Source organism: Podarcis raffonei, chromosome 6, assembly GCF_027172205.1.
Source record: "Podarcis raffonei isolate rPodRaf1 chromosome 6, rPodRaf1.pri, whole genome shotgun sequence".
NCBI classification, from domain to species: domain Eukaryota; kingdom Metazoa; phylum Chordata; class Lepidosauria; order Squamata; family Lacertidae; genus Podarcis; species Podarcis raffonei.
In genome coordinates this window covers 60,633,857-60,656,544 of record NC_070607.1, presented here as the reverse complement: position 1 = coordinate 60,656,544, position 22,688 = coordinate 60,633,857, and the positions used below count along the sequence as shown (strand labels likewise).

The window sequence follows — 22,688 nt, the reverse complement described above, 5'->3', positions numbered from 1 at the left end:
AAGTTTGTCTTGGCTGGAAGCCGGCAGTCAAGAATTGGGACTGAACATGAAGTCCTCAGTGTTGGATTAGGAACCATGCACACAATTGTGCACAACTGTTCCTCTCCCATTTCAAGGGAGTGGGGAGCCTTACTTGGGGAAAAGGAAGAGGGTAGCAAATGGCAGGAACTGAAGCTCCATCACAAATTCCAGAGTTTCTGAAAGGAAATAACACATTTGTGTTGGAAAAGCAGTTCCTGCAGATAGGAGTGCCCTGCCCTGCTGCCATCACATGTGCACACTAACCTGGGAGTAAGCTGAACTGAAAAGTGGGATTGTGATTTATGCATCTAAAATACGCAACAATCAGGCCTGAGTAAGATTCGTTGAAGGTTTGGAGCTATACTAATTTGCAGCCCCCCAAACCCCACCCATGGTTCTTTATAGTACAATGATGCATCACTCTAGTTAAAGGAAGAAAAAAATGGTGCCTGTGGTACAGTCAGTTTATTCTTCCTTCTGTATCTTCACAACAGTTATGTGAGGGAGACTGAGCTGAGAGTTGGTGACTAGCCAAGGCAAGAACTAAGCAAATGTTCAAGAGTATTTTCTTTTTTATCTATCAAAGCTGATAAAATGGTTTTTTTTATTTGTGTTTTGCTGAGTGTTATAAGACCCCATAGGCTCAGAATATTTTTTGTAGTCCATAAAAGCTAATGCCATGATGAAATTGATAGTCTTTAAAATACCACAAAACTTATTTTGTGGTACCATATGTTATGCATCCATGTATACATTCGTGGGGCAAAAATGTGAACAAACAAGTTTAGTTTGGGCCCCAGAAAGGAAGTTGTGCAAGGAGCTGTGTGACTCCATTTGGTTTTGAAGTCATACTTAACCATTGAATTTTGGGGTAACACAGTGCTGATCTGGTTAAATTCTCTGACCCTAGCTTGGGGGACACAATGCACTGTTAGAACTAAATGCTTATTTCCTTTTTGGTCCTATTTTATCCCCCACGTCCTTTGCAGAAGCAAGAAAGCTGACAACCTCATCTATCTTCTTCATCACGGGCATGGATGTGTGTGCTTGTGAAATGTACAAATTCTACTGTCTTCAAGTGAAGACACTTGAAGCAGCAACTTCTTAAAATGAAACACACAAACAAACTAAAAAGGGGATTTTAACATGCATGAGGAAGTTCTCCAACTTTCCAGAGCTTGCAGCCACACACATGAACATTATCTTTATTCAGAGTCACTGCTGCTGACAAATTTACCCAGAAATTCCAGAAAGAAGCAAAATAGGGAAAGGGAAAGGGAAAGGGAGTTGTCAGCAGGCTTTGGGGGAGAAAACACTTTAGGGGGTCTGCTTTATTCTGCAGAAAACATTTCATTTTTTTCACCTGTAACAGCAATTATGAATGCTAGATATATTTCACAGATGATCGGCTTTCTTGGACTATATAATTGTGTGTGTGTGTGTGTGTGTGTGTGTGTGTGTGTGTGTGTGTGTGTATATATATATATATATATATATATATATATATATATATATATCTTTTACACTTCAATATCTTTAATAAATGTAATGATTTTTTGAAAAACCCTTCATATTTCTGCCAGGTTTTGTAGGGGTATTCAGAGCCTGTCCTACTCCTTGCATCCAGTTTAGATGTATGATTTTGAATAAATCCGAAATCAAGCACAATGATGAATACCTTTATTTTTTTCCTTGTTCTCATACACGGTGAGTAGACAAAAGTTGTGTCATCTTCAATAAGTTTGATAAGTTTGTTTCAGGGTTGTGAAAGAATTGGGGTTCATAACAACTATCCTCCTTCTGGTCTATCTTTGGCACTTCTGTGTTTTCTGCTTGCTCCTTCAAGAACAAATCTTTAGTCCAATATAGCTAGTAAATTGTCATTTCTCCCCTCTTTCACTCTCTTTGCAGCCAGTTTCATATATGCTTAAGATATACTTTGGCTTTAAATTTATAAAATCAAAAAATGCAAACAGAACAACAAAAATAACAACAACCAGAGTTACTCTATTGGTAACTTGGAAACTTTCTGTACACTTAATAATATTAAAGTTCATATTTAAGTCTCTTTTCCATAGTCTGAGGAAAGGATTAAATAAATTTGCTGCAGGTGCCCCTGATTTACATAGGAGGTTTCCCTAGCCACTCTGGGGGGCTTACAACATATCTAAAAACATAATAAAAACATTAAAAACTTCCCTAAATAGGGACATCTTCAGATGTCTTCTAAAAGTCAGAAAGCTGTTTATTTCCTTGACATCTGAAGGGAGGGCATTCCACAGCGAGGGTGCCACTACTGAGAAGACCCTCTGCTTGGTTCCCTGTAACTTTGCTTCTTGTAGTGAGGGTACTAGCAGAAGATGTTCAGAGGAGGACCTCAGTGTCCTGGCTGAGAAATAGGAGTGGAGATCCTCCTTCAGGTATACTATGAAATATTTGAGCTTTACTTTGACTTTCACAGATAAATCTGTTAGACTTTTTCTAGGAAACTATTTTTACATTAGAGAAGATCCAGACAAAGCAGGATCTTTCAAAATATATTGGAATGGGATTAGGATTTGAGCTAGAAAGCCTCAAGGTCATCTCTGGTTCATTGACTCTACAGTAATACAGTTCAGTTCTGGTCTGTAGAAGGACTGCTTCAGTGCTCAAGGCTGCCAAACAGGTCTAGCTTTGTTCAGTAGTTGGTTAAGTATAAGCAATTTGTCAACATAGGAATATATATATATATATATATATATATATATATATATTGTCCAGTAGCACCTTAGAGACCAACTAAGTTTGTTCTTGGTATAAACTTTCATGTGCATGCACACTTCTTCAGATAGGAACTCATAGTTTGAGACCCTTCTGAAAAAATAATATTTTGTTCCATAGCCACTTGAAGGTAACAGGACACAGGTAGTGTCTAGTACAGTCAAATCAAGGCTAGCCAAGGTAGAGAAAGTCAAATCACAGCTGGCAAATCAGATTAAGGTTATTCTATACAGAGAGCAGAGAAAAACAGGACCTTGGATAGCTCCAAATGAACTGATGCTACAAAACCCTGCTGAAGCTTTATGTAGAATGGAAAAGTTTGTAGGTGGTTGGCTCTACTTTCCTGGAGGAACTGGCTAAGTTTTTGATGGACTTTGACCTGATTTTACAGTATTTGACTCCTACATGCTGGGGAAACCTCCAAGGGTGAGTCCAAGCATGGTTGCCGGGCTGTATCCTCTGACTGGGAGGTTCCCTAATATACTACCAACAGTTATCCACCTGAATCTCATCCTTATTGGTGTCCTCTGTTGTGCACTGCAAGGGTCAGGGGCCATTTGGTAAACAGGGCTTAGCTTTCTCCCCCACCCCTTCTCTGGGGATGATGTCGTCCAACTGTGTCTGTGTGGCCTGAACCTGAAGTTGGGGTCGTACTAAGACTGTCTGAGGGAAAGGTTGGAGTTGGAGGATGTCTTGGGAGCTGTGCAGTACCTGGGTTTCCTCAAAACCAAATACGGAACTAGTATCTATTAGTGTGTGAAAGCTGTGAATCTCCACCCATGCGCAACCTGTATATACGTGTAAATAAGCCATGTGCCACAAAACATAGTAAGTCTCCAGTAACCCAACTGCAACTTGGATACATGCTATACCCTTGGAGTTATCACTGTTCAGAGGATTGTGTAAGAGTATGTTCCTTACTGGGAACCATCAATGCTTCAAATGATTAACCAATTAGCAAAATATAAACATTACCAAAGCTTTGTTGGGATACTACTTCCTTGTTCAGATAGTGAATGAAGTGTGAATTAAATTACACTTTAATAAGCAATCATACCATTCATTGCAGTCCTGAGCTCTTCCCCATTGTGTCCCACCCATTCTAAAAATATACCTGGTAGCAGTGGCAAATTTGACCCTCAGGACTGTAGCAGCATACTGCTTGCAATGATACATGCGAGATACAATTCCCATCGATCCTTAATAGGGTCAGCAGGATCAATGGGAACTGCTTCTCACATGGAGCGACATCTCTTCCCAATCCATTCAAATCACTCCCAGCCTCGTTCAAAGGGGGCTTGAATCGCTCCATGACCCTATATAAATTGTCTTATTGCTTGAATAATGTGTTGATAGCTTTTGTACCCTTATTTAAAACAGTTTCAGGAACATTATATGCTCCAAGGCTGCTGATAAGCCATGCTGGAAGATCAGTGACAATCAAGTGCTACTATGAAACCACATCAGCCAATAGACATGGCAGAAAATACTGGTGCAAGGAGTCAACCAACCGTCACTCTTGCCAGACTATCATTTCAACTAACGATTTCATTCACAAAGACTATGAAGGAAGAGTGTCAATGCATGATAGCCCTCAAAGTGGGATTTTGCAAGTGACAATGACACAGCTGGTGAAGACAGACTCCAGTAATTACAGATGTGGCATTGGCAACAAAAATGCTTATGGTTTTTATGCTGGAGTGAATCTAACCATTTGGGAAGGTAAGCAAGCCATTGGAATTCAATTCCCCCCCCCAAAAAAAAACTTAAGGGCTATTTTAACAATTTGTTTTGTTTCTGGGGTCTACTTTCTCAGTTGCCTTGATGAGATAATTTTGCCTGCTTTTTCTTTTTTTGGCAGTGTAGGGTGTGTGTTTTGTCTCTGTTGGTCTGTGTTTTAGTCTGTGTGTATTGGTGCTGTGCATGGGGTTTTGGGGGTAGGGGGAGGAGAAGGATCTGAGTATTGCTTCTTTGTTTTTCTTTTAAATGGGTATTTTGTGTATCCACAACAGGTTTTTCCAAAACTCTTTGGAAGGCAGTTGCTTTGCCACCTATTTTCTAAACAAACCAAATCCAAAAGTGCTATTAGGGATATCCTGGTTTAGAAAAAGCAAAACAAATATATATTTGGGTAAAATTCTATGCTAAGAAGTTAGTTCAAAAGACTTCTTGGCAGAAATCTGGGATTCAGATCAATCACTTTCCAGTTCTGCTTTTGCCTCACTTTTCTCTATTAACCTTCAATAATCATGGCTCTTTAAGCTCTCTCATATCTGTACTCTAATGTGGAGCCATTATCTATAGATACAGTTTTCCATTTACAGTTGTTCAAAGGGCTAATAACCCACCTGAAAAATGTAGAGGCAAACAAGGCTTTCAATAAATTGCTAGGTGGATGAGGACAAGCCCAGCTTTTGCATGTATTTGGGTTGCTTAAATGTTTTAAATGAGAAAGTCCGTTTACATTTTGTGCCTGCTTGATTGTTGTTTTATAATTCATAATTTAATTCCTGTCCTGTCCTTTCTTACAAAGGAGTCCAGGGTGGCAAACAACAAACTAGCAAAACAATACAATTACATCAAAAAAATTAAACATTTTAAAACAGGCACATATCCTCACAGCTAATGATCTTAAGGAACAGCGTCTTTCAGTCACCAAATGCCAAGGTGAACTGCAACATTTTAAAATTCTTCCTCAATGTAAATAGAGGGACGCGGGTGGCGCTGTGGGTAAAGGCCTCAGCGCCTAGGGCTTGCCGATCGAAAGGTCGGCGGTTCGAATCCCCGTGGCGGGGTGCGCTCCCGCTGCTCGGTCCCAGCGCCTGCCAACCTAGCAGTTCGAAAGCACCCCCGGGTGCAAGTAGATAAATAGGGACCGCTTACCAGCGGGAAGGTAAACGGCGTTCCGTGTGCTGCACTGACTCGCCAGATGCAGCTTTGTCACGCTGGCCACGTGACCCGGAAGTGTCTCTGGACAGCGCTGGCCCCCGGCCTCTTGAGTGAGATGGGCGCACAACCCCAGAGTCTGTCAAGACTGGCCCGTACGGGCAGGGGTACCTTTACCAATGTTAATAATGAGAGAGACAGATATGCTTGACCAGGGAGGGCATTCAGCAAATGGGACTCAGCCTCTGAGGAGACCCTATCATGGGTCAGTGTGAACTGTACATCACCCAACAGAAACACCACCAACCGGGCCTCTCCTGCTGATTGTACCAATGATGTGCCAATATCATTGATATTGGTAGAGGTGCCCTTGATTTCTTCTCTTTCTCTAGTAAAACACCTTTTTATATTTTCATATACATGCACTATTGGCTGTAGTAGGTAGTAATGATTCTTTGAAAAATTGTTTAAGACTGGCGGGGGGGGGGAGATAGTAATAAATGCTTTGATTTATTTTCTCCAAACAGGTCCAAATATGCCAAAATCACCTGAAATACTTTGGGGTAAAGTGAGAGGGTCAGTGATGATCCAATGCCCAGTGGAAACTGCCAAGTCAAGCATGAGGAGATCCTTTTGTAAGATGAGGAGATCTGGCTGTTCTCTCATAGCAGATACTAGCATGAATAAGGGAAAACAGCAAGAAGGAAGAATTGTTTTTACTGCTGGAAATAGCTCAGAAACTTTCAAAGTCTTCATAAACAAACTGAGAAAAGAAGATTCAGGAATGTATAAATGTGGAGCAGGAACGTCTGATGACAATACAAGCTCAAGCATCATACAACTGGAGGTCACAGAAGGTAAGCAGAGAAGTAAAATGACAAAATCACAAATGTCATAATGGCCCTATGAGCTGGTGGGTATGCATATACTCCCTCTGCAAATATGGGAGATAATCTTCTTCAGAGCTTCAATGATTCTTGGGCATGGGATTGGTTTTGGGGGATGCAGAATGCCTTGCTCCTCTCCTTGCTAGTCCCAACCCAAAGCAGTAGGAAGTTAATTTTTCAAATATGCTTTCCTTCCACCTCCCCTTCTAAGCCAGGCTGGCTTAGGGCTTGTTTCTGCTGTCACTTTTCTGGTCCAATTAGTGACACTAAAAGTCTTCTATAAAACCAAGCTGCCCACGAAAGAGTGTGCTGGCAGAACTAGACACACAGTTTTGCAAAAATGTTTCCTCAAGTATTAGCATTTCTTTAAAAGCAATTACAAAATTACAGTGCTTCTGGAAACCACCTGCCTAAAGGGGTTGTAAAATGCAAAAGAACATTCCTTGCCAAAACATTTAGCTTTTCCTTATCTTAGCAGCTCATCTGATAAACTCGTCAAGTCTAGACACTTCCACTGTATAGGGAATCACATATTAATCACAGCTTATTAAGTGAAGTCTAGCTTCAATTGACGTATTCTACATGACCTTATATGGAGACATCCCTTTCTGCTGGTACCCAATACATTTTTGGAAATTGCTAAATTCTTTTTCACAACCTTCTCTCATGGTAAGAAGTCCCACAGCATCTGTGCAACCGAAAAGCTAGGGGGTGGGGCAGGCAAGCTAGGAGGCACTGAGCAGGTTGCAGCACTAAAAGTGGTCCAAGACCTACTGTTTAAGACTGCTCTAATCCTATAGGCTTGAAACCACTTCCATGTGTCTGACTGTTGATAATGTTCCTGCCCTGAGCAGTGTGGATATACCCAGAGGAAGTTGAGGAGTCACAGACCTTGCCTGAGCATATACTCTTTTCATGTAAACCCACCACGGGGGGCTCTCAGTTGAAAGAGGCTGCTACTGAATAAAATCCCTTGCCTTTCTGTGTGTGGCTAAATCTGTTAGAACAGGCAGGGCCGTTTCTAAGAGAAGTTGTTCCAAATCCCTCCGGTGAGCTGTTGCCATGATACCTGTGCTCTGCTTTCTCAATCAGGGTTCTATGGGAACATGAGGCATGTATGATAGCACGTGGTTCCTGGCAGGTGTGCAGAGGTGCACTTGAATATAATATGGGGGGAGGGGAGGGCAAGTAAGCCCCACCCCATATAATAGATCACAAGATGCAGTGCTTGCACACCACTTTATCACCTTTTATCCTGGGCTGCTCTACTTTGAATGGTGAATATTTTATTGGGGAGGAGGGGCGAAGGGAACTTGGCCCCTAGGAGTTATTATTATTTATTGAATTTATATACCGCCCTATATCCGGAGGTCACAGAATAAAATCAAAATATGAAACCACAAAATACATAATTGAAATAAAAACAATGGCCCAATAACACCCTTCCCCCCAAACCCCCACATTTTAAAAGGGCATAGGATGTCAATCAAATCAGCCAAGTTAAAAGGTGTATAATGAAAGTGCCAGGCGAAGAGTTGGCTCTTAGGTAGGGTGCATGTGTGTTGGGCGGGGGACAGTGGGGAGGTGGTGCATTTTAAAAATGAATGTACAAATGATTCCCTGCGCATGGGTGACTAGATTTTAGGAAGGAAGGAAGGCTATAACTTTCTCCATGACCTCCCTTTTTAATGTGGAAGGCTGGGCTGTCCCACCCATGTGGCAGACTGAGGAAACTGTCTTGGGTGGTGGAACCCTAAGTGGCGGCACCCCCACGTCCACCCTGCCACCTCATGAGATCTTTCTGGAACCCGCTGCCACCGCCACTTCACAGGCGCTGCCACGCAACCCAGGTAAGAGAGGATTTGGTGGTTGCTGGTGCCTTTGGTGGCAGGGCAGCGGTGGGGTGGGGTGGCAAAATGGGAAAGGAGATTATAGATAGATAGGCAGATAGATACACAGTGTGTGATCAGATGAGATTCCCCACATTCCCTGTAGTCTGAAGTGGTACAGCTCAAACATATATTACTATCTTAATAAGGCACCATTACTTCACCCTAGGGGTACTTTTTGTAGCATTGCCCTTTATGCCTGCACAGTGAATCACATGCAGACATCCAATCAGGGGTCCCACAATAGCATAAAGCTCAATTCTAAGTGGACTCCAGGTGGTGAGATAGCTTGCTATGTGCAGGTCTGGCCCAATACATTTTGCCACATGGGACAAAGACAAGATGGTTCCTTCACCTTTTGATGCACAGAAGGCAACTTGGCCTGCAGTTGGATGTTATTTCAATTCTGTCAACAGTAGAACATCACTCAGTGCTTCTGAGAGGATTAGGTTGATCATGGGGGTGCAGGATAGGACACACACAACCAGAAGGCTACAGCCAGGAGAAACAGCTAGTGGGTTGCTGCTGCCCCTAGCACCTGCTGCCTGAGGCAGCTGTCTCACTCTGCCTAATAAAGCTGACCTGATGAAGTGAAACCACTGGCAGCTGTTGCATCATGATAAAGGTGGTGGATATCCCTCTTTCTGATCAATGCTAGGTGGAATAGGACAGTGCTGCTGCCCCATACAACTGTACAGTTGCTGAGTTGATAGCATCTCTGGAACTGATGCTGCTGGCATCAGAAGGGCCAACTAGCCATGTATCAACTGTGCAGCATCTTCCATGGTACTGGCTGCAGAACCTCCACTTACTCGACTGCCTCCTGGAGTCAAAAGGTAAAGGTGAGAAGGACCCAGTTCCTACATTGCCATGCTGTAGCCTCTTTCAGCTTCATCCAGCAAAGCCTTGGCCATCGTTCTTCTGACAACTCCCTCTGAATTCCAGTTAATAGCACTGAAATACTGTTCCCATAATCCCCACTCAACATGATCAATGATCAGGGCCAGTGGATGGGAGTTGTGGTTCAGCAACATCTGTGGGGCTACAAGTTGGCCACCCCTGGTGTAGGAACATTCAAGAGCATCTTGATTTTCAATGATCCTCAATTACAGAATCTTTTTCCTCCTAACAGAATTGGTTTTCTTCAACATCGTAAATGATACAGCAACCACATATGAGCCACAAACAATCTGGACATCTCCCCAAAGTTATGTGACAGCTACAAATGAAGTTTACAGGCAAAGGTAAAGTTAGAAGATGCCTTGTCTAGTTTAAGCACATTCTCATGCTCAGTGGCATCCAGCCATTTCTCTAAAATTTAAGTTTAAAAAAATGTCATCCAACCAGTCTGAAAAATAGGCGCCAGCACTTCCAGAGGGTAGTTTAGCAGCTGATGCCAAGGAAAGAATGAGAAACTGATCCAAACTAATGTGCTGAATCTTCCAGTTAAAATACTAGCATGTGTAAATGGGGGAGAGCTGCTAGTGTTCTGCACACTTAATAGATGAACTGCAGTTTCCCAGAATAGCCAGTCGAATGCTTAGAAAGTAAACGTTGAAAAAGAATTATGCGTTGCAAGAAATAAGGATGAGCCAGTAGATGGCACTCCTTTCACTGGTGTTAAGACTTATTACACTGCTGCAAATGTTATTTCAAACAAAAAAACAAAATTCAAGGTCTATAGAAAAATTAGACAAAATTGATGAACTGATGGGTGGGAAGGGTGCAATTTTGTAGACTGGGCAGAAATTGGAGCAATCATCAAAAGGGTGGGGAGGGAGTGGTAAATGTTTGAGTGTCCTGTGCATTTCTCCTCTCTCTCTCTCTCTCTCTCTCTCTCTCTCTCTCTCTCTGTGTGTGTGTGTGTGTGTGATTGGTGGTTGCATCCTTTTTTTGCCACACCCTCTGCTAGATTGAAGTCTCTGAAGAGTTAGTTTAGGGTGACTGTGGCTCTATTGTAAAGGGCAAAACATGCCAATTCCCACCACAACACAAGGGTAATTTTGAACTCTTTTGCCCCAAGTCCTAAAGGTAGCAAGGATCTTTAGAACACCAGACTATCCCTTATCTCCAGTGCTTTCTTCCTGGGGGTACGCAGAGGTATGCATACACCTAAACATTTTGTGAATCTAAATTTGGCCTCATTAAGGGGCAGTATTTCAATATGAGTAGGAAAATGAGAGTACCCCTAAAGTAAAAAACCACTGCTTATCTCCAGAAATAACCTGGTGAGCCCCTCACTCATGGCATCATGAGATGCCATCAAGAATGCTTTTAACCAAGTATTTTTACTAGCCAGTAATGCTTAAGGCACCTGTAGTGTAGGGGCCCTGTCTGTGGACCCCCCCCCACCTTTCTCTCACCAAGGTGAACTCCCGAACTCCTTTTGATTCCACTGGGTGATGCTGCTTTGAGGCATTGCTTGCCAGCTTCTACCCCTTCTGATTTGCCTTTATTTCCTCTCTCCCCTGCTTATTCAATCTCCCCCATCTTCTTGTCTCCCTTTTATCCTGGGCTGCTCAACTTCTCCTCCTCTGCTACTTGTCCTTACTATCTCCTGCCTTTTCGTCACAATTTCCCTTACCTTGGGACCTGCTATTGATGTGCTACCATTTACCAATTTATCATCTGGCTGGTTGGGGGTTTCCATCTTCACCGGAGTGTTGCCCCACCCTGTCCTTTACAGTCTGCCTGACTTACCTTCCAGGCCGGCAGCAGAACCATTGGAGTGATGAAGAAACTGGCACTCCCAGCACCAAGGTTTCACCCCAATCAACTCTGCACTTTTTATAAACAATATTGATATCTTTTTCATTGTGATGCTTACAATAAAATAATTTTGCGTGGACCATAAGGAGAAAAAGTAAAATAAATATCCACCCCACCCTGTACAAAAGATGAATGCCATTGCTATTAAGGCCCTCTACTTCTCTCTCACTATTGCTTCCTGAGCCATTCCTGTTTCCCTGTTGACATCCTCTTGGTCTGTTACTTGAGATTTTGGCTCCTGTCTTCCATCTGACTCATGATGGCAACTTCGTGGTCTAATGTTTGGGCTGCTAACTTGTATGAGCTGCTCCTGATCCCTGCACTGACACCAAAAGAGACAGATGTGTAACAGACATTCACCAGCCACTGGGGACGTAAAAGTTTACACATGATGACAAGCAAAAAAACCCAAACCCAAACCAAACCAAAAAGGTCTTTTTTGTACTATGTCTATTTTTAGATTGTCTGAAACTGAACTAAATCTACTTCCAATTGTGATACCAATTTTGCTTGGATTTCTTGTTCTGGCTGCAGCTGTTATCATTGTATTTCTTAAGATAAGGAAGCGAAAGAAAGATGGTAAGCAAAGCCGTCTATTCTCTTGGTGCTTTTGTGCATTTGGTTCTTGTTGGGGCAGCAAAATATGGCACAAGACAGCCCTTACTGGCGTCATGTTCAGTTTTCATTCACAATGGATGCAGGTTGACTAGATCTTGCTGGTCCAAAGTGCGTCTGATTTAAGCTGGAGCATTTGTCCATGTATCCATTATATCAATGCACTTGAATCACCAAAAGTACTGTAAGAGCCTATTCTTTCCTTAGAAGTAAGCCATACTGAGCTCAATGAGGCTTAATCCCAGGTAAGCAGGTATAAGATTGCAACCTAAGTGCTAAAAACATAATTCCTACAAGGTATATAAGGAAACAGCAGAAGGGCAAGAACATGTTTCTTGAAGGCCTGGCAGCATAAGACTTTAACCTTAGAAAAATGAGGCGAAAGAGCTACAGTAGCAACATGGGCCTTATAAGTGACAGTGTTTTAAAGCTGGGTTGCCACTACCAAAAAGGTCACACTTCTTCTCTCAGCCAGGACAAGCACCTGGAGGAAGCTCTCAGCAAAATGTCCTCAGTTCCTGAGGACATTGGCACGGCAGAATTCATTCTCTAAGGTATCCTGGTCCCAAGCCATGTGGAGCTTTAACAACAGTACCTTGACTTTAGCTCAGAAACAAATGGGCAGGCAGTTCTCTCAATACTGGCACAATATGGCCTGTAAAACTACCCCCAATTAGTGATTGTGCAGCTGTATATTGGACCTGCTGAATTTTCCAAACCTGCTATGCAGTAGTCTAATCTAGAAGTTACCACCATGGTATCTATGATAGGTGCAAACTCTCCCTTTTCCAGAAGAGGGTGCAGCTGGCAAGTCAACTGGAAAAAAAGGAATATTTAGTTATCAAGGAGCAGTACTGGCTTCAAGAATGCTCCTCTGCCCCAAATCTTGTGTACCTGGTTCTTACAGGGAATGTGATCCTATTCAGAAAAGGCAGAGTACCCACCACTCCTGGTTTCTTAGGTCTCCTATCTTCAGTAAACAGTGTGACTTATCAGGTGAGGGCCTAAGTTATCCATGATTTTTGCCTCAATAGAGAGGTAGAGAGCCAATCTGAGTTTGTTTTATTGTTAAATGTCAGAAGCAGTAGTGGTATGTGATGGACCCAGAGCTCCATCAGTGGTGGTGGTGTGACATTTGCCAGGACAGGATGGGTGGGGGCAAAGCATTGCTTTTAAGATGTTCAAAGCACAAGCTATTTGCACATGAATATTATTTTGCTCACTGGCTTCTCTGGGACAACTCTCACTGCCACATCTAGTAAACCTGCATAACATATTGAAACATCAATTTATTTTGAGACTAGTGGTATGTCTTCTTAGCCACAGAAGCTACCCCAGTAGTCAATGGATGAAAATGTAATTATCTGTTGGGTTTTTACCAAAAGCTTCAAATGACATTCCTGCAAGAAACCCCGAAGGAGCAATAGCACTGGCTGGCCGACATTGTTCAGGAGAACGACCCATGGAAGAGCAAATAGGCTCAGCGGATGAACAAGAATCTGCCCTAGACACTGACAAAGGTATGCGTTCTTTCTGCTTCTGTGTCTTAAATTTCCTTTGTTAGATGAATATCAATAATATTAACCTCCTTCCCAAAATGTTGGCCACAATCCATTGCACAATTGTGTGCAATGGGCTCCTTCCTTCCTTCCTTCCTTCCTTCCTTCCTTCCTTCCTTCCTTCCTTTCTCTCTCCCCCCCCTCTCTCTCTCATTGTTTCTGCATGCAAAGAAATATGTGAGGGGCAGTGATGGAACACCCCCTTCAGCACATCTCTCTTATTGTGTTTTATTTATTGAGTCTGAGGGTGACGGTTTAAAGCAGAGAGTCTTCCCTCCTCTGTGCATGGAGATTCCCCGTGGGATTTAGAACTTTGCAAAATCACAGTTTCATAGTTCTGGTGCATGGCTCCCATCTGTTTAAACCCTTTTGCCCTCATTTTCAATATCTTTTGTAATAAGGAGGTTCTGATATAATTACTGGATGACTAAATTTTTTAAAAAAGAAGAAGCTATGATCAGCAAGCTTTATTATGTTTAACCGACTAATATAGTACAGTTCTTTGGTGTCTTACATTAATTTAAAACTACTGCTTTGTATGGGGTTGTTATGATAGGATACTATTAATGCTCAAATGGTATTAAAGCTTCTCGTGGCTGTAGAATGTTGAAATCTGGAGTCAGGGTATATTCATCACATGGAAACTACTGAATAAAATAGCAAAAATGAGGCTGAGGTGGGGTTTTTTTAAAAAAAATATCTTTGCAGAGTTGGTGGTTGTCAAGCCATCCTGTTTTGGACCACGTTCAAGTACTTTAGAGACAAGGACATAAAAGTAGTTCCAAATAATTTAGCTTCTATGATATAACCTAATATTTCTCTCTCTCTCTCTCTCTGTTTTAGTTGAGGTCCTAGTTGAAAATGAATATTCCCTGCTCAGCCATGGGGCAAATCCCGAAGACTTGAGAGAAACTGATTGACTGCCTTCTCAAATGAGGTTGCATATAGTTAACAGAGAATTTTGAAAGCTTTCATTATGTAATCTATTCTATGTCTAAGCAGCAGTCATTCTGCATTATATTGTCCCCTTCTGATATTGACATAAAATTATATCAGAAATACAATGTGAGGTACACCTCTTATTAGTTTTAAAGCAATCACCAGGACCTAGACACTTATAAGGCTTCTAATTCTGTGAATTAGAATGAGTCTTTGCAGTATGTGTGTGCCTTTGGAAATTAAGGGAATTTTCAAAAGCAGTTTGTGCTATGACATGAGATGCTGCTCAGAATTGGGGGTTAGTATTAAAATATATACTGGTTATGTGCTAGATCTTGGGTGCATCTCAGATCACTCTCTGGATCCTTGCTCTTGTGATCATCTTAGCCATGATTCATATACAGTGGTACCTCGGGTTACATACGCTTCAGGTTACATACGCTTCAGGTTACAGACTCTGCTAACCCAGAAATAATACCTTGGGTTAAGAACTTTGCTTCAGGATGAGAACAGAAATCGTGGTCTGGCGGCACGGCGGCAACGGGAGGCCCCATTAGCTAAAGTGGTGCTTCAGGTTAAGCACAGTGGTACCTCGGGTTAATTCGTTCCGGAGGTCTATTCTTAACCTGAAGCACCACTTTAGCTAATGGGGCCTTTCGCTGCCGTCGCTCCGCGGCCGCATGATTTCTGTTCTCATCCTGAAGCAAAGTTCTTAACTCGAGGTACTATTTCTGGGTTAGCGAAGTCTGTAACCTGAAGCGTATGTAACCTGAAGCGTATGTAACCCGAGGTACCACTGTACTTAACCCGAGGTACCACTGTATGAGTTTTGTATTGAGAGAGGTGATGTCAGGAGCTGGAGTCAAACATAGGTCAGCATTAAAAAACATGGTGTCAGTGTTTCTTTGTTCAAAGAAACCAAAACAGTGCAGGCCTAGTGACCCCAGCAACTCTTCCCAGTAGGTCTTGCTCCGATGAGGCAGTTGCGAGAATTGAAGGTCCCCACCTTCCCACTGCTCTCAAAGACACCTCCTTTCTAGGGTGTTTCCCAAGCAGTCACAAATGACACCTGCACACAACCAATCTCTGCTCTTTTCATTTCTCTGTGTGTTCTAGGAGACCAGGGCAGAGGAAAGCTGGTTGCAGCAGGAAAGGGAGACTCCCTGGATTCTTCAGCAGCCTGTCTCAACTCTGCCTCTTTGGCCAACCTCCTCTCCAGCTTCTGCTTCAGCCTTGGAGTCTGAACCACTCTCTGCCACAGCTTCTTCCTGCTCATTAAATCCAGTTACCTCTTCTGCTTCTGACACTTCCTCCTCCTCTGATTCTGCTCTTTCTTCTGCCTCCGGCACCCATTGTCATCCCACCCCCACTCCCCTTGCTCTGAGCCTTCTTCCCCTGAGGGTTTCCTTTGGCTTTCCCACAGCTGGTGCCCCCCCTTTTGCATCCAGTCAGTCCATCACAAGTGACCACAAAATTATTTGGTTAACTGAGTTTCATGTGGTGGCTTTGTTGCTCAAATGCAAATAGTGAGAGCTGATGTAGAAGAGCTGTGGTTCAGTGGCATGAAACAGATTTCAAGCCATTTCCCTGGCATTTCCAGATATGATTGGGAGAGACTCCTGGTCTAAAACCGCTTTGAGGTTTTGTTTATATAATAATATAAAATATGCTTTTATATATAAGTATATAATTTTTATGAAATAAATAAATAAAACTCCCGGGAGCCAGTGCTTTCCAGTGGACAATAATGAGTTACCGGTAGATGATTTTACTCCAGTGATCTTACTCCAGCAGGGGTCAGCAAACTTTTTCAGCAGAGGGCCGGTCCACCGTCCCTCAGACCTTGTGGGGGGCCGGACTATATTTTTTTGGGGGAGGGGGAATGAACGAATTCCTATGCCCCACAAATAACCCAGAGATGCATGTTAAATAAAAGGACACATTCTACTCATGTAAAAACACACTGATTCCCGGACTGCCTATGGGCCGGATTTAGAAGGCGATAGGGCCGGCTCCGGCTCCCGGGCCTTAGTTTGCCTACCCATGCTCCAGAGGATAAGGCAGCTCCCTATGTTCTTATATGGATAAAAGCAATGGAGATGGATTAGCTCCAGGGTGGCAACTAAATACTAGCAGGCAGCATATGAAATGAATGTGGTGAAATCACCTTCTGACAACTTCAATATATCTGAAAGTAACATATGACTAGGCAATGGACCAGCGTGTTTTTCTAGGATGTCACAATTTTCCAAAGTTTGCTGATTTTAAAACATTTGACCATCCAAAGTGCATATTTCAGAATTAAACAGACCACAAATAGGCCAGCGTCCCCTCCCTTCCAGCAAGTGCTCTCTGAAATTGCTAAAAATATTGCAATTGTTTGATAGGTTGCAACAATTTCACATGTACTTATTCCTACTCTATAATAAATAAGGCAGTGACCCAGAATAATATCGTGGCAAACTGTTTTTACACTGTTCCTGTTGTTATAATGTGGATTTGTTTTTGTTTTAAAAAACTTGTGCTGGATTTTGATACTACTGGTTTTTTTGATGCTACGTGCTTTTTTTTTCTTTTAAAGAAATGTTTTAATTTTTGTTTTAAAAAAATCTTCCAGTGTTTAAAATACAAAAATTGTTGTTCGCCAGCTTATGTGTGAGGGGGTAAGTAATAATGTAAATAAATAACCAGTATTGGATTGTAGTCACTCCTTCTGTTGGATGAAGGGAACATTTAGATCAAACCCATGTTGTATTAATTTCATTGTAATCAGAGTGTGCTGGGGAGAAAAATAATATTCATTGCACATATATTTTTCAGATATTTGTTTGCCCCCCCTTTCTGTACAAATAATAAAATCTGAGTTATTTACAAAACTTTGGCTATGATTGTCAATAAATGCAGTCAGCAATTGAGCTTCATTCATGATGATTAAGCAATTAGCACCATGTATAAATCATTGTAATGGTTCAAACTCATTACATAGATAATAGCCGGTGCCTTTGAGTGCATTTCCTTGTTTCTGTGATGTTGAAGTTTTGTACAGCAATAACCATGATGGAACCACAGATGAGAAGCAATATTTAGATAAGCTGTATGCAAACAAGGGAGAATAAAGTAACTTTGGACCTGATACTGTATACAGCGGTACCTCGGGTTACAGACGCCTCAGGTTACAGACGCTTCAGGTTACAGATTCCACTAACCCAGAAATAGTACCCCGGGTTAAGAACTTTGCTTCAGGATGAGAACAGAAATCGTGCGGCGGCAGCGGGAGGCCCCATTAGCTAAAGTGGTGCTTTAGGTTAAGAACAGTTTCAGGTTAAGAACAGACCTCCAGAACAAATTAAGTTTTTAACCCGAGGTACCACAGTATTTTTCATTCAACACTGGATGGATGATGCAAATATTTCGCATCCTTAATAATGACAAGATCTACCGTATTTTTCGCTCTATAACACGCACCAGACCATAACACGCACGTAGTTTTTAGAGGAGGAAAACAAGAAAAAAATATTCTAAACGAAATAGTGGATATATGATTTTTGTGGTTCATGATGTGGCCACAGACATGTGATCTGACAGTGAGTTTGGAGTAGCCCAATGCAAAAATCCTGAGGATCCATGTGGATCCATGCTTTGTAATCACGGAGGAGGGAAGGAAGGGGAACCATGGATCATCTGCTCACAACTGCAGCAGATCCCCCCCCCCGCCACCCACAGGCATTCACTCCATAACACGCACAGACATTTCCCCTTACTTTCTAGGAGGAAAAAAGTGAGTGTTATGGTGCAAAAAATACGGTAATTAATAGGAAGCGACTCTTAACAGTCAAAAAGGAACCTACATATTCCCTGTGTTGGCACCTCTTCCCTCTTCAGAAAAGAGAAGATTGTGTTTATTGTAAGCTGAAACATTGTTTTATTTATTCTGGGGATGAGTACAAACTGAAAATCCTTGTCCATCAGGTTTTGTGCTTTTGTATGTAAAATCAAACAATGAGAGAGGCTGAAGTTCAGGCTTCAAGTTTCCAGAGCCACCTTAGTCAGATGGCTGTAAATCTGGCAGTAGGGATATTTCAGGCTTCTAGGATCTGCTTCGCTTTTGCTAGAACTCCAACAAACATCAAGCAGAGCCTGGAGCAAATGACATAATCTTCGAAGTTAAGGATTCTGAGCCCAGGAATTTCTTTTGAGCTCACAATTCTTCCAAACTAGCACTCCCCCTACTCACAGTTCTGGTCCCCCCTATCCCTCCTTCCTTCAACTGGGATAAAAAAATTCTTTCTAATCTACTTAATAATACTAAGATCTACTGCTAAATTCTACCTTCTGCCCAGTCCTGCTGTAAATGGCTATTTTTTTTATTTTGAATCCACCCATTGTAATGCATAACCCTGAAGAATAGGTCCACCACTTCTAGTGTAGGGGAGCAACATTGAATTATTTCACATTTAAATATGAATTTACCTAATTCACACTTTCTAAAACAATTACAGAAAGCATGCACACGAAAGCTCATACCAAGAACTCACTTAGTTGGTCTTTAAGGTGCTACTGGAAGGAAAATTTTTTCTAAAACAATATGTGACTTGAAATACAACCATCCTTTACACTGCTCCAAATTTTGCAGTGCAGTTCTCCAGCCATGGAATATGTACAAAAATGCACATACTATTGTAAACTGCATTTAAATGCATATATTAGAGAAAATAACCTATAAAATGCATTATAGTAGGGGAAATTTAGCTTTTCAAATTTACATACTTTAGGCAAAATTGCATAAACGTGTGTATATTAAGAGAAATGTGTACTAAAATGCTGATTAATTTTCATGACATTTTCATGTATTTTCAAGAATCATAGAATTATAGAATTCTAGAGTTGGAAGGGACCCTGAGGGTCATCTAGTCCAACCCCCTGCAATGCAGGAAGCTCAAGTGAAGCATCCATGGCAGATTGCCATCCAACATCTACTTAAGGAGGATCCATCAACTTCAGAGTGAGTCCTTCCCATGAATTTTCTTTAAAAAATAACAACCACAAACCAATGTGGAATATGGAGAACTAACCTTCAGACTGGGATGTGGGTAGCACTGTGGACTAAATCACAGAGCCTAGGGCTTGCCAATCAGAAGGTTGGTGGTTCGAATCCCCGCGACGGGGTGAGCTCCCGTTGTTCAGTCCCTGCTCCTGCCAACCTAGCAGTTTGAAAGCACGTCAAAGTAGATAAATAGGTACCGCTCCAGCGGGAAGGTAAATGGCATTTCTGTGCGCTGCTCTGGTTTGCCAGAAGCGGCTTAGTCATCCTGGCCACATGACCTGGAAGCTGTACGCTGGCTCCCTCAGCCAGTAAAGCGAGATGAGCGCCGCATCCCCAGAGTCGTCCGCTACTGGACCCTAATCTTCAGACTGGAAAAAGAAGAAACTGAAATTGACATATTTACACATCTCTAACCACTTCGTTCTTCAACCTGGATAATATTTAGGGTCATCTGGAATTGCCTTTAGTTTGGTTGCTGCTCCTCCTTACTGTTCCTTTTGGAAACCCTGAAATTTCAGCAATTTGTGTTGTGCTCCCCCCCCCCCCGCTCACTCTCTGTGTCACCACAGATAGCTTTCCCTGTTCTTAATTTTGCATTCCTGTGCACCATTGCATACACACATATTAAGGGAGGGGTCCTTTTACTAGTGTGTATTGCCATAGTTGAAACACTTCAGACGAACCCTCTGGATGTTTCCTTACTTGCCTTCTTGAGAAAAGAGAAAGGAGAAGTTCCGTAATGCAGCCATGGAAGGGTACACTCTGAACTGCGTGTTATTTATCTAAACTGGGTCAGAGCATTACCAAATGAGCAAACATGGGAAATATCATTTTATAATGATCCTTACCAGAACTTGGAAAAGTTATACTTCGCCTGGCCACCTCCACCTGCCCATCTCAATGCAAAGGAATTGATTCTTGTAGGAGAAAGGGGCAACATTGCTTGTGTTTAACTTTTTTTTAAATCAAGGAAAAAGCATTTGGACTCTCAAATAATTTGCTAAACCAAACAATCAAACTGTTAAAAATGTGCAGAATGTCATGAGAAGTCCTTATTTATGGTGCCACTGTCCAATATTTGCCCATGACAGTTGTATCATAGAATCACAGCATTGAAGAGTTGGAAGGGACCACAAGGGCCACAACCCTGAAATTAAGAGTTTCATGCCCAGTCTCAAATCTTCCATTCTTGGGCAAGGTGATTGAGCGAGTGGTTGCTGAACAACTCCAGGCACGCCTGGAAGAAGCGGACCATTTGGATCCCTTCCAGTCGCGATTCAGGCCTCATCATGGGAATGAAACTGCCTTGGTCGCACTGGTTGATGATCTCCGGCGGGCTAGGGACAAAGGTGAGAGCTGTTTCCTAGTTCTGCTGGATCTCTCAGCGGCGTTTGATACAATCGACCATAACATCCTTCTGGACCGTCTTGAGGGGCTGGGAGCTGGGGGCACTGTCATACAGTGGTTCCGCTCCTTCCTCCTGGGCCGTGTTCAGATAGTGGTGGTGGGGGATGAGTGTTCAGACCCCTGGTCTCTCACTTGTGGGGTGCCTCAGGGTTCTGTCCTCTCCCCCACGCTTTTCAACATTTACATGCAGCCGCTGGGAGAGATCATCAGGAGGTTTGGGCTGGGCGTTCATCAGTATGTGGATGATACCCAGCTCTACCTCTCTTTTAAATCAGAACCAGTGAAGGCGGTGAAGGTCCTGTGTGAGTGTCTGGAGGCGGTTGGAGGATGGATGGCGGCTAACAGATTGAGGTTGAATCCTGACAAGACAGAAGTACTGTTTTTGGGGGACAGGAGGTGGGCAGGTGTCGAGGATTCCCTGGTCCTGAATGGGGTAACTGTGCCCCTGAAGGGCCAGGTGCTCAGCCTGGGAGTCATTTTGGACTCACAGCTGTCCATGGAGGCACAGGTCAAATCTGTGTCTAGGGCAGCTGTTTACCAGCTCCATCTGGTACGTAGGCTGAGACCCTATCTGCCTGCAGACTGTCTCGCCAGAGTGGTGCATGCTCTGGTTATCTCCCGCTTGGACTACTGCAATGCGCTCTACGTGGGGCTACCTTTGAAGGTGACTCGGAAACTACAACTAATCCAGAATGCGGCAGCTAGACTGGTGACTGGGAGCAGCCGCCGAGACCATATAACACTGGTCTTGAAAGACCTACATTGGCTCCCAGTACGTTTCCGAGCACAATTCAAAGTGTTGGTGCTGACCTTTAAAGCCCTAAACGGCCTCGGTCCAGTATACCTGAAGGAGCGTCTCCACCCCCATCGTTCTGCCTGGACGCTGAGGTCCAGCGCCGAGGGCCTTCTGGCGGTTCCCTCATTGCGAGAAGCAAAGCTACAGGGAACCAGGCAGAGGGCCTTCTCGGTAGTGGCGCCTGCCCTGTGGAATGCCCTTCCAGCAGATGTCAAAGCGAAAAACAACTACCTGACATTCAGAAGACAACTTAAGGCAGCCCTGTTCAGGGAAGTTTTTAACATGTGATATTTTAGTGTATTTTTGGTTTCTATGGAAGCCGCCCAGAGTGGCTGGGGAGGCCCAGCCAGATGGGCGGGGTATAAATAATAAATTATTATTATTATTATCATGCTTTACTGACTGAGCTATATAATCACATTCCACATAGCATTTGGTATTGTACTTGACCCCCAGGCTGTGCACCTGGTCCTTTAGGAGCAAAGTTGCCCCATTCAGGACCAGGGAGTCCCCCACACTTGCCTGCCCCCTGTCTCCTAGAAAATGTACTTCTCTCTTGTCAGAATTCAATTTCAATCCATTAACCTCCAACCTCTCCCAGATACAGGACATTCATTGCCCTTACTGGTTCTGGTTTAAACAAGAGGTAGAGCTGAGTATCATTTGTATACTGATGAAGTATATTTACTAGTGCACTTGCGTGCCTCAATAAATGTAATCATCAGTACACTCTTTGAACATTAAAATTGTGCAGCCTCCAAAACACATACGCTTCCAAAACAGAGTGTGTCATAAACAAAGATTGAACAGTACACTGGTTCTCAATTAGCTACATATGGTGGACCCCCCGTTTTGCAAATGCCAAGTCACAGACTCCCTATTTTTGAAATTTTTTATACCTCTGTGGTAGTTTTTGTTACATGAATGGTGTCATGGACCCCCTGGGTAGGTTATGTGGACCCCAGGGGGTCCACAGACCATCAGTTGGGAATCACTGGCATGGTACATTTGTGGGATGGTATTCCTTTAAGCAGTTTCAACAGGTGGATGGATGTACAGGGCTGGAGTTAAGAGGAGGTCTTATGACACTTTCACTTTTGTCAAATCCAGTGTTGT

General features: G+C 42.8%; 1 protein-coding gene across 1 annotated transcript; it reads left to right on the top strand.

Annotated features, from left to right (window-relative positions):
- Nucleotides 1–1,610: 1,610 nt before the first annotated feature.
- On the top strand, nucleotides 1,611–14,828 carry LOC128415131 (polymeric immunoglobulin receptor-like). The gene is made up of 8 exons (XM_053390995.1): nucleotides 1,611–1,728; nucleotides 4,162–4,503; nucleotides 6,195–6,524; nucleotides 8,252–8,404; nucleotides 9,576–9,687; nucleotides 11,673–11,791; nucleotides 13,213–13,347; nucleotides 14,230–14,828. The coding sequence occupies exons 1-8, from the start codon at nucleotides 1,689–1,691 to the stop codon at nucleotides 14,304–14,306; spliced, it is 1,308 nt and encodes a 435-aa protein (XP_053246970.1). The 5' UTR covers nucleotides 1,611–1,688; the 3' UTR covers nucleotides 14,307–14,828.
- The last annotated feature ends 7,860 nt before the right edge of the window (nucleotides 14,829–22,688 follow it).